This window comes from Cyanistes caeruleus, chromosome 21 (assembly GCF_971803275.1).
Source record: "Cyanistes caeruleus chromosome 21, bCyaCae1.hap1.1, whole genome shotgun sequence".
Classification (NCBI taxonomy): domain Eukaryota; kingdom Metazoa; phylum Chordata; class Aves; order Passeriformes; family Paridae; genus Cyanistes; species Cyanistes caeruleus.
The window spans coordinates 9151745-9163848 of record NC_141721.1 but is presented as its reverse complement, the minus strand read 5'-3'; the positions used below and the strand labels follow the sequence as shown (position 1 = coordinate 9163848).

General features: G+C 46.3%; 1 protein-coding gene across 1 annotated transcript; it reads right to left on the bottom strand.

Moving 5' to 3' along the window:
* Positions 1-3781: 3781 nt before the first annotated feature.
* WSB1 (WD repeat and SOCS box containing 1) lies at positions 3782-11970 on the bottom strand. Its single transcript, XM_086859361.1, has 9 exons — positions 11778-11970; positions 11171-11339; positions 9973-10241; positions 8985-9116; positions 8464-8564; positions 6181-6353; positions 5758-5871; positions 5395-5502; positions 3782-4903 (listed from the first exon to the last, which is right to left on the bottom strand). The coding sequence occupies exons 1-9, from the start codon at positions 11815-11817 to the stop codon at positions 4744-4746; spliced, it is 1266 nt and encodes a 421-aa protein (XP_086715487.1). The 5' UTR covers positions 11818-11970; the 3' UTR covers positions 3782-4743.
* Positions 11971-12104: the final 134 nt, after the last annotated feature.

Sequence of the window (12104 nt, the reverse complement as noted above, 5' to 3'; positions counted from 1 at the left end):
ATTATCCTTTACATTTCTCCAAAAATGCTACTGAGCTGTGTTTTATTTAAAGTATGATTTAGGATAATTGCTTAGTCAGAATTCTGGTTTGTTTCTGAATAATAAGAAGTTAATAATATTGCTGTTGAAGCCAAGAACTATTATAGATTCAAGAAAAAATAGACTAAAAAAAACCCCTCAACACCATATTTCTTATGAATTGCTAGATGGAAGTGATACTAAAAAGAGGAAACCCTTCTCACCACGCCACAGTGCACAGAGCATCTTCCCAGACAATGCATGAGGATCCCTGTTCAGGGGAGTCTGAGGGCTGGTGCTGGCTTAGTTTCCTTGGGCAAAGAACTCTGTATGAAAAGCATAATTCCAGTTCTCCATCCACACAGATGGACATCTTGAATTCATTTCTATTGCAGTCTGCTGCCAAAAGAGCTCATGATCTGCCCCTTGTGCCATGTTGTAGACAGTAGCAGTTCTGTTTGAATTGAGCCCTCTGTGTCTGATGATGAAGCTGAGCTGCACAGAGCCCCTTCCTCACACAGGAGAGGCTGCTGGGCACTGTGTGACCCTGCCCTGGGCTGTACTGGGCACTGTGTCACCCTGCAGTGTGTGTGTCACCCTGCAGTGTGTGTGTGACTGGCCAGGGCTGTGCTGGGCACTGTGTCACCCTGCAGTGTGTGTGACTGGCCAGGTCCAGGGCTGTGCTGGTGTTCAGGGGTTCCAGCAGAAGCTGCCACACATGTGTTGGCCAAATGCCATCCTGGCAGCTCTTCACCAAACACAAACCTGTGAGCAGGGTAGTCCACTTCCAGCTTCTCTAATATCTCATGATCCAGTGGACACAGTCAATAACCCTGGGGATGCCAACGGGTCTTTGCACCTTCCCCTGGGAGGTAAATGCCCCCACAGCTGCTGCCTTGCCAGTGCAGTTTTGTCATTGTGCAAGCACCAAGCTTTTCCCAGGCTCCAGAATAACCCCTGGCAGCTGGCACCACTGCGTGAGTTACACTCACACATGGATGGAGGCACTCACCCCCACATCAACCCACACAAATACACATGAGTATCTCAAACTTCCCTTGCTTTATTGCAAGCCTTCCCTATGAATTTGCTTCATTAGAGCCTGGTCAGTTTTTTCTCAGATTACTGCCACGATGGACTCTGTTTAATTAATTTTTATTTTAATGTTGTGCTGGAGTACAGTCAGGAGAGGATCCTCGAAGCAGCAAATCACATTCATCTGAGAGCACCGAAGTCAGAGAAATGGCAAACTGCAGGCCAGATTTAGTGCTGATTTATAAAACTACAGAAGCAGGCCAGCCCATAGTCCCTGTTTGTTCTCAGAATGTGCTAAGCTGCTTCACTTCAGTATTAGAACTATCTGAACCTTTGGGATCAGCATGAAGGAAGCCACCTGGCAAGTTCAAACCTCCCTCAGAGGCCAGATGGTCCTGGGGCTGTGTCACACTGCTGGAAGGTAGGGAGGGGACTTTCTCAGCTGCTCCTTTTCCTTATGTACCAGTGACCTCACAAAAACCAGAACAGCTCTCTGGACTGGGGTAGCAGCAAACATGTATCTCAGTCTTGTGACATGCCACATCAGGATCAAAGTTCTGCCCAAACTCTTCTCACTGTGTTTATCTGCAGTGGACCTTGGATTTTTTTTTTGGTTTTTTGTCCTTTCCTCTGATGCAATTAAGATGAAGCAATATTTTAAGTCTTTCTTCTGGACTTCTCTCTGCAGTGACCTCAAGGAGCTGGTCATAATGAATAATATCATCGAAACACCCTAACAGCTCCTGGACAGTTGCCCCAGAAGGTGTGAATTTACACTGTTAATACCCTACAATGATAGGTTTTTTCCCTATATAATTTCAGTTTAATTTTTCCATCCTGGCATTTATTCTGGTACAGGACTTTTACTGCAATTGCTGTTATATCAGGAAGCAGACTGAGATAGTCTTCCCAAATAAGTGTTTGCCTTTTGAAGCAGGAGAGGAGAAGAGCATCAGTGAAACCTTAGTAGCTTGGTGAAATGCTCTCCACAAGCTGACCTGGGTTCACACAGGAGGGGGCAGTGGTCCTTAGCTGCTCAGCTGCAAGATGGAGTTGTGTATCAGGCACCTGAAGGAGTGGGCAGAACTCTCCAATTAAATGGGAGAAATTCCTCCCCTTAGTGTGCAGAGTGCAGTGGGAGTGGTCTCTAAAATTTGTATAGGCTGAGAAGTGAGCTCAGAGAGAAGGGATTATGATTTCTGTCAGGGAACCCCAGTGTAGCAACTCTTATTAGAGCCTGTAAATAAATATTTTTCTCCTTGATGCAACAAAGAACTCAGCCAGTTGTACTAAAAGTGAGCATTCAGGAGCTTCTAATCTCGTGTTAGAAATAAATCATATCTGCCCAGAACTTCTATCTGGAATTAGGTGGTTACACAAGGCATAAATTTGCTGATAACTAACACTGTTATCATAACTTATCTGAAGTTTACTCTGGCTTTCTTTTGGTTCTAGTACATCAATAATTAGGGCTGTTCTGATCCAGCTCATTGCAGTGGGATATGGGTGCAGAGCAGTGTTTATAAAACAAACTTGTCCTTGTGCAAAAGCCAGCATCCCACAGAAACCCTGCTTGCCTAACTCAGGTGGTTGTAATCTGAAATAATTACTTGGACAAACAGTTTCTGCCTGACACCTCTACCAGATTTCCCATGGGATCTTACATAACCTCTGTCCTTTATGAGACTATTGTAATACATAAGGAAAAGGTCACGGGATTCTAAATTGCTCCAATGGAAGTTCTCATCTAGCATTGAAACAACAAACCCCACACAATACTTAGCAGTGTTATTCAGTCATGATTCAACTAAAATGCCATATATGAATGTGGAAAATTAACAGCTTTCAGAGCATTCCAGAGAAACTCCCTCGTGTCTGAAGCTCCAGGTTTCTCTAGGACTTGATTCTCTCCATCACTGTTTCAGAGACAGTGCCACAGGCACAGGCCACTCTGTCCCCTGTTCCTGCATCCTGAGCCCTCCTTCCCCTTGCCCCTCACCCGAGGGCCAGCCTGGATGGCCTCATGGGCATGGAGCTCTTTCTTAGCTCCATGGTGTTGTCCTTTGCTTGTTCCCTTCCCCCCCGACAGTGGGTACTGAAGACCAGCTGGGAGGAGCCATGTGCCCAGCCCTGCTGAAGGGTCCAGCTTTGTGCTGTGGTCACAACTGGGAACTCCTGGGGATATTTGGGATCCAGCCTCACCTTGTGGTGTCCTACCATGGCAGGAAAAGGCTTGTAAACATGGTACATTATTATAAAAGCTTGGGTACTTGGTCTAACACTATCATTTGTGTCCTGGGAGAAAGGTTAGAGCAAACAGAGGAACTCCTGCAGGCAGAGCTGGGAGAAGCAGCTTCCAGAGGTGGTGAAAGGGGCAGCTGGGATGTCTTCTTCCTCCACTTCCATAAGTCAGAGCTTTTGGTGAACAGAACCTGAGGGGACCCTTCAGTAATTCTCTCCTCCAAGACCCCACATTGAAGTTCCTTGCTTCAACAAGGGCTGGAACCGTGATCTTGCAGAAACACGCTCATGACAAGCCCAGCTTTATAGCTCAGCTAAAGAAGGTGCTTAAATAAGCAGATTTGCAGCTCACACGTGCCTGTAACACTGTCATAGCTTTAGAGCGCTCTGTAAGCATCTGTCTGGGAGCACAAACCAGGCCTCACCAGCTCAGCCTGGAACACTGCAGCCAGTGTTGATTAATCAGCCATCAGATGAGATACCAGAAAACTTTTATACAAGTTTTTAATACAAAATTCAACAAAAATATATATAATCAAGCATTTTATGCAATGCATACATTCTTTGTATCTGCAGGTACAGATAAATAACAGAAGGCAAAACCAAGTATTTTGCTTATCTTTGGCCATCAACCAATAATCACCCCCAAACAGATATTGTAGGGTTAAAGGATAATAAACTGAGTCTGTAAATGTCTCTCATTACAGACACAGTATCAGGCAATAATACAGTAGTCAGATTTTCAGAAATGTAAGGAAATAGTTCTCTAACACTGCCCAATACTGAAATTTCACCTGGTTTGCTGCTATGGAGCATAACGCCTTCAGCTGACGCAGGCATGGTCCTGGGTTCCATTAGATACACTGCACCCCTTTTAACCTCCTGCCCTTCCCCACACACCGCTCTCTACAAAGCCATGCTGTATCTTCTCACAAATAAACTAGCACGAAATCTGACCTGGGGGGCAGCCTTCTGGACCCCAACTAATGTACAGAAGGAATCTTAGCTGCTCTGTAAGTCAACAGTTTTCCTACCTTGGTGTGCCAGAACAGCTGTCCTTCCACTTACAGCTCAGATGCATCATGGCTCTACCAAAGCAATATATACATGAGACACATGAAAAATCATACAAGCAATTTTTAAGGTACATTGATAACATGTAGCAGCTTATGTCTATATATGTACATGTTTTCACAGTTACATTTTAGAAAATTGAGAACACCAGGAATACTTCTACCGCTTTTTCTATAAATAGTAAAAAAATTACCTGTCAGGCATTTTGATAAAATAGTATTTAGGTTATCACTTTAAATAGCTCTTGAAAAACCTGTAGAGTTTTAAGCTTAAAGGCTGTACAGTTTGAGGATTCTGTAAAGTGTTTGTAGCCAGTTTCAGCAGCTGGGCCACCTCCCAGTTGTTTGCTTCGGGGTTTTTTTCTTCACAAATAACTCAAATCTGGTAACAAAGGAACTCCAGCACTTTACACGGGATAGGCAAGTTCTTGACTTGGCTGGTGGGCATCACCCTGCGGATGGCCATGCGACACAGGTGCTGCAGGCTGGACACCTGCCTCGGGGTTGCCCAGAAGTACACGCTGCCGTCCTGGGTCCTGCACAAAACCCCACAAAATCCTCCAGGTTATTCCCCGTGCACCAGCACAGCCTGCTACCAACTCACACACACATGACCAAGTAGGGGACTTGCTGGTGCTCAGCTCCAGCTGCTCCAGATCCTGATTTTTTAAGCTAAGTTCCTATTTTAAGCTACAGCAGCACAATAAGCAACTTGTCCATGCAATAGAAGCAGATCTCCCAGCAGCTACTGCTGTGCCACCCGACACACAGCAACTGCCCTCGACTATCTGATGGGCTTCTTCTAATCCTCATGTTTTGGGTCCCTCACCTATTTATTTTTAAAGATAAGAAATGAGTTTATCAGCTGATTGATTTTACTGCTATTCCAGGCATGTTTAAACAAACAGTACCAGTCAGAAGCGCCAGGCTGCAAGTCACAACTGAAGATTTTCAGAACACCGAGCCACTGTTTTCAATCTCTTGTGTTACATTAATATTTTAGAAAGGAAAAGAAATCTGTACTTGCCCTGCAGCCAGAACACTGCCATCAGTAGAGAAAGTACAGCAGAGCCCATTGTTCAGGGGTGCAACTTGTACAGGGTATTCTTCATCAATTCTCCAGAACCTCACCATTCTGAAGGGGAAGGACGACAATGGAAGTTATTAGAGTAAGTTTTTAAATGTGCTTGGTGTTTTCTTTATGCTGCCCAAGAAGCTAATGTGGAGCACAACTCAGGAGCCTGAGCTGCCCATGCTGAGTGGCTCCTGTGCTAGGGCAGGAGCGCAGGAGGTGCAGCAGCCCCAGGCCCAGCAGCAGCCCCAGCCCCAGGCCCAGCAGTGGCCCCAGCCCCAGGCCCAGCCCCAGCAGCAGCCCCAGCCCCACACTCACCTGTCGTCGGCCAGGCTGGCCACGTGCAGCCCATCCTGGCTGAAGGCCATGGAGCGCACCCAGCGGTCGTTAGCGCCGCCCGCGAAGATTGGCGTGGGCGGGGGGAACAGGTGCCTGTGGACAGACATGCACTCAGGGATGGCCACCTGGCAGCTGGGCAGCCCTCAGCCAGCACAGCACAGTTCAGCACCAGCAAACAAATGCATTTAACCGGTTCACCTGGACCCGGGAGTGGGGACTGCTCTGCTGAGTGCTCTTCAGCTTTGTTTAACAACTTAGTACACGCTAAAATTAACAGTGCTGTAAATTCTCTCAGATGGAAGAACAACCTCCAGCCTCTGCCACCTTAGGACTTCCATCAGCCACTGCTCATTTCCGAGTCCATTCTGGGAGAAAGTTTCCAGATTTGACTGCTTTACTTACCCAAATTCCCTAAGAATCACTCCAATATGTGGATCCCAGACATAGACTCGAGTATCATAAGATGCAGTAGCCAGTAATGCTCCATCAGGAGAGAACTCACAAGCTACAACATCATTGTGATGGCCTTCAAGTTTCCGTAACATGGAGTATTTATCCATATCCCAGAGGAAAACCTGGAATTAAATGAGCTGATGTTATAGCTCTGCTCAGAGAGGCAGTGAAGCATTTAATTTGTTTTTTTAAGTATAGCTAGTCTTATTTAGGATTATATTAAAATCAGGTATTACGAATTACTACAATTAAGAAATATGCTCAGTGTCATACTCAGAGTAAAATCAATGTTTTTTAAAAAATAATTAAAGTAGACATGCAAGTTCTAATTCAAATTTGTTAAATGTTATTAACAAAATAAGCCAAAATATAAGATAAAGGCAACACAATTTAACCATGTAGCTTACTGAAATTCATGTATTACAAAACTATTTTATTAAAGTATTCAGAAATAAATAGGGTTAAACTCTACAGTCCCCTCTTTTCAGTAACTATCAAAATTTTAAGAAATATACAGACAGAAAATGTAAGGTTAACATATTGTTACTCCAGTGGCATCCCTTTGAGTTTAAGATCACTTGTTTACAATTGCTTGGATCACCAACGTCAGCCTAGGAAGAGAAACAGATACTGCAAGCAAAAAGAATTTTCACAGCCAAAATTATGTCTCTGGCAAAACAATAGGGAAGTCTAACCATATTATTAGAAAGAATTTAGGCATTTAAAATCAAGTCAACAATAACAAACAACATTAATATTACAATTTACCCGGCTAATTGCACAGTGTATTATAAGAATTCATAGAATATTACAGTATTTTACATGCAGTTGTACATTATATATAACCAAAATAAGGACTGTGCAGAATTACTTAATTACTTAAGAACTATCCATGTACTGCAGCATGGTTTTATAGGAATGTAAGTCTTTACAAAAGCTGTTATGTCCCTCAAAGAGCTCATTAGCAGCCTTGATTTTTCACTTGACAATTTTAGTGCACAGTTTGAATTCTGACATCTTGGATAAATTTATGTTTGACCAAAACAAATTCAGCCTTAGCACCTCCCATACTGCCTAACTCTGAACCATTTTACAATCAGTTATAAACACAGTCACTAATTTTTCCAAGGAGACCCCAACATTCCATAAAACTGGAAACTAAGTTTGAGGAGTCAGTGTGTTTCACTGCTGTGAAAATTATTAAAAAAAAAAAAAAAAAAAAGCAAGCAAGCAAGCAGACAGTGGACATGGAGCAGCACCTGCGTACGTACAGGACCCCTTGCAGCCGAGGGCAAGGTTACTTCGTCCTACGGTACAGACGGTACAGCTCGCCGGGCTGGCGGCCAGAGCTGCCACTCTCTGCCCGCCAACACCACTGTGCTCCTCAGAGTGGTGCCAGCTTAACTCAATCACACCAATATTGCTGCCACCACCTGTGACAGGGAAAGCAAGAAGCTTATGGAAAACACACAGCCTCCAGACAGCAATGTACACATCCCCCTCTGCTCCACTACAGAGCCAGACCCCAGAGCTTGGCTGCTCTCACCGAGGCAGACAATGCCTCTGAGCACTCCCTCAAGAGTGATGGCCAGTGCCTGAACTGGGCCTTTTGAGGCTCCACTACACTGCCTACAGAGTCCCTGGAACCAGGCTGAACTCCCCTTCTTGTTTGCCCTAACTCTTCAGTGCCAGGAGTAGCTTATGGCATACATGCGTTACCTGCACTGCTTTCAGTTCTCTAGCAGGGCATTAAGGTGGAAGCAAAAACTGTGGTCCTCTTCCCTCTAACTCTTTGGCACCACTGCCATTGGTATGGAGACACAGGGAGAAACCTTTGTTCAGCAGAAGATGCCCTGACTGGCTCAGACTTTGTGAAGTCTTTCTCATTGAGCACGAAATAGGAAGGACAAAATCAAAACCAAAATACTTTTATGCATTAATCTAAGTATATTTTAACCCTGGCAGCTTTAGTGGTCTTTGTTTTATGCCATGACCCTGTGCAGACCTATTTCTCCACTTACAGCCTCTTCAACTAAAAGCAGTGCAAGTTCCATTCACATATCAGGGTCTCAATGCGCCATCTGCCAGTTTAATTTCATGCACTTTTACATCATCATCATCATCAAACATTAGAAGTTTATGACACCGAGCACAAGCTTAATGTTACTTAGATTTAAAATGATTATGCACACAATTCAGGAGAATTTAGGAAAAAGAAACTCTGACACATACTGCTTTACTAGCTCCAACAGAACAGAGGATGGAGGAGTCTGGAGAGAATGCACAGCCATACACCCAGTTCGGATGGCCTCTCAGCACCTTCATCATGTTTCCTAAACAGAAAGGTGTTGCTGTAAGAATTACTTAAAATATTACAAAATTCAGATGGAAAAGCTTTTCCAAATTAGTTATTCCTTTGTGAAATTTTGTATTATTTCCCCTAACTTCTTGCAGTGTCATTCTGCACAGAAATAAAACCCGTGGGATGCAGCTTCTACCTCCATGTCCTTATTCAGGAAGGTCACTTCATGCACTCTTAGCCCAATACCTGCATCTGCCTCCAGGATTCAGACAGATAAGGAATTCCAAGGGGGTGCAGAGTGGGTGACTAAAGAATTCCAAGTGCAGAGTGTGTGACTAACAGAACACGTAGCTTTTAAGCAATCCTGACCAAACTGAGTCTAGAGCAATAAAAGAGACAAGTACATGAATACTTCTCTCAGGTATTAGAGCAGATAAAGTCCAGACATTACCATCATCTTTCAGGTCCCACACCCGCAGGGTTTTGTCTCTGGATGCAGACACAAGAATCAGGCTGCCATCGGGGGCAAAGGTTAAATCTCTTACAACTTCTGTGTGGTCCATCAGGTTAAGGAGGAGTTTTCCTGTTACATGAGAACACCACAATTTAACATGAGCAACTACTGTACTTAGCTCAAATGCTTTAAGGATACAAATATTGAATATAAAATTACAGCATATAAAGACAATTTTCTTTGTAGAAATACTCCCTACAATGAACAGCACATGGATCCTTTCACTCTTCTGTATCGAGAGGTAACTCCTGGAAAAGCTACAAAATCTATATACTAGAACCTCAGAAATAAGGCAAGAGTTGTCTTTTGATAGACATATCTGTTCTAAGCTTCAATTAACATGGACAAATTATTCAATAGTCATTATTTTTATTAATTGAGTTCTCTCCAACCTAGCAGCTGTGCTACCAGCAAAACTGAAACTCCCTAAAGTCAGATTCAGTCCTTTTGAGTCATTCCTTTTCTTTTTAAAAAACTAGAAGGTCCTCATCAACATAAACCAGCAATTTCATGCTTTTAAAGTATGGTAAAACTGGGAAGACTATTGAGAAAACAACCAATGTATGTACGCACACATTCAATTATTTTGCATCTTCCATCTCTCACATCTCAAAGCATAACCTTCCTTTCTTGTTCCTTCGGCAGTTTTTTGTTACCTCTGGTTGTAGGAGCTCATGCTTTTTTAGTATGTTTTAATTTGTAGTCAAGGTTCAGTTCCCAGTTACGATTCTATAACCAATTCCTGGTGTATACTGACAATATCATTACTGCATGAAGAGTGAGTTGGCACCTGGGCATGACAAGGGATGTCTGGACAACGCTCTGAGGGGCACGGTGGCAGTGCTGGGGTGTCCTGTGGTGGGCAAGGAGCTGGCCTGGATGTTCCCCATGTGTCCCTGCAGCTCAGGATCTCCTCTCCACTCACCTGTGTAGACATCCCAGATCTTGATACGGCCGTTGTTGAGGCCAGTGGCGAGGAGCAGCTGGTCTTGCCCGAACTTGAAGCGGTGCCACTCAATGTTGACACAGCGGCTCTGCTTCTCGGGCACGGAGGAGCCGAAGGCCAGGCTCCACACGATGTCCCCACAGTCAATGATGTGCTCGCAGGGCTTGTTCTTCTGGCTGCTCTCACTGCTCTGCCGCGGCAGCCTCGTGCTGACAGCATTGGTGCCATTCTTGGTGCCATGCAACAGGCTGCAAAGACAGCAGAAAGTGCAGCACAGCACCAATTAACTCAAAAATCTCTTCTTCAGGGTGTAATGCAACCTGGGAGTTGTCAATGTACATCTCTGAGGCACAAAATGGTGCATTTTTACTTTAAAATTATAAAAGTGGCTTTTTCTTATGACTGAGAAAAACTACCAGCACCTAGAAACCTTCCAACACAAAATAATACTAATAATCTGTACACAGTTTTACCTCTGTAGCGTGCAAGATACTAACTTAACCTACTGCAAAACCCAACAGTTTTGAAGCATTTACAGAAAAATGAGCTACAAAAATTTCTAGGATTTTCTGCTAAATGAGTGAGAAGTTTCCTGCAATTCCCTTATATGTGTTAAAATCTGAAAAGAGATACTGAGTGTCCAGCACATGGAAAACAACCACCCCCCAAAAGGGGGAAAAAAATGGGTCAGAGAAATGTAACCAGCTACAGAACTGCTGTGGCTGGCTACCAACTTCGCTAAAATGCAACCTGCCAACTGCCAATAAAACGTGTGTTTTGGAACTCCACTTGCATACTAACAAGGATGATAAGGAAAGAGATCCGCCTTTAAGTAAATTCCTAAAAGGTAAAGCTAAACAGTGTTGTGATAGGAAGTGTAAAGGGCCAAATCTGCCCATGTCTCTAAATTCCCTTCCCATTCTAACTTCCTCTTATTTTAAAGTGTCTGAACTGATTAACAAGTCACTCCTCCACAGGCTTTGTGAGGCTGCAATAGTTGTTCCTCTTGCTGGCCACACAGGAAGAGACAGACCAGCTCTTATTTTAAGGAATTAATTTTTCCCCAAGGTGTCAAAGCCTAGACCAATACACGCGTTTTAACCGATTTGAAGCTATCGCCTGTTTTTAAACCCTCCTGTTTTTCAGATGCACTGAAACCCATAGCGCTTTGTCTTACAAGTTGTTGAGGCACTGTGCCCAGGGGACCAGCTTCACTATGCGATGTCCCTGTGACCACGCCAGGTACGAGCCATCGGGAGCGAACGCGACCGTCCAGTTCTCCCGGCCGCACTTCTTGTCGAAGGGAGACGTAGGGGCCAGGAGCTCTCCTACCGTACGCGCCCGACCTGGGGGGACAGAGGAGACCCGTGAGAGGGAGATCCTTACCCCGGCTGCACCCGCGAGTCACCCTGCTTTGTTTCCCGGCGATTAACGCCGTCGGGAGTAGGCCCGGCGTCACCGTGTACCCCAGCGGGATGAGCCCCTGCAGGGAAACGCGCGGTGCTGAAAGGGCTGCTCGCACTGAGCCCGCGCCGGCCATGGCCCGGAGAACGGCCCGGCGGCCGGGACGGGCTCCGTGCGCCGGGACGGGCTCCGTGCGCCGGGACGGGCTCCGTGCGCCGGGACGGGCTCCGTGTGCCGGGATGCCGCCCGTCACCCGCGGGCAGCCCCGAGCGCGCTGCGCTGCGGGATGGGCTCAGCGCCCGCCCGCCCCCGCCCGAGCCCGGGTCGAGCCTGGGCCCGGCCACGTTGCCCCCGCCGAGCCCGCCCACCCCCCGGCTCACCGATGAGCTTCTCGTTGACACTCGGGGGAAAGCTGGCCATGGACGGGCGGCCTGAGGAGCGGTGCGGCTGCCACGGAGCGGGACAGGCGGGCGCGGGCCGGGCAAGATGGCGGCAGCGGGCGGCGGGGCGGGGAACGCTCCGCGGGGGCCGGGCCGGCTCCGGGGAGCGGCTGCGCCCGCCGTGTCCGGCCCTGCCCTGTCCGGCCCCGCCCGGCTCTACCCGCTCTGTCCGGCCCTGCCTGGCCTTCTGGGGCTGCCCGGCTCTGGTCCCCCTGCCCGGCTTCCCGGGGCCCTGCCTTGCCGTGCCCGGCCCTGCCCGCCCGCAGC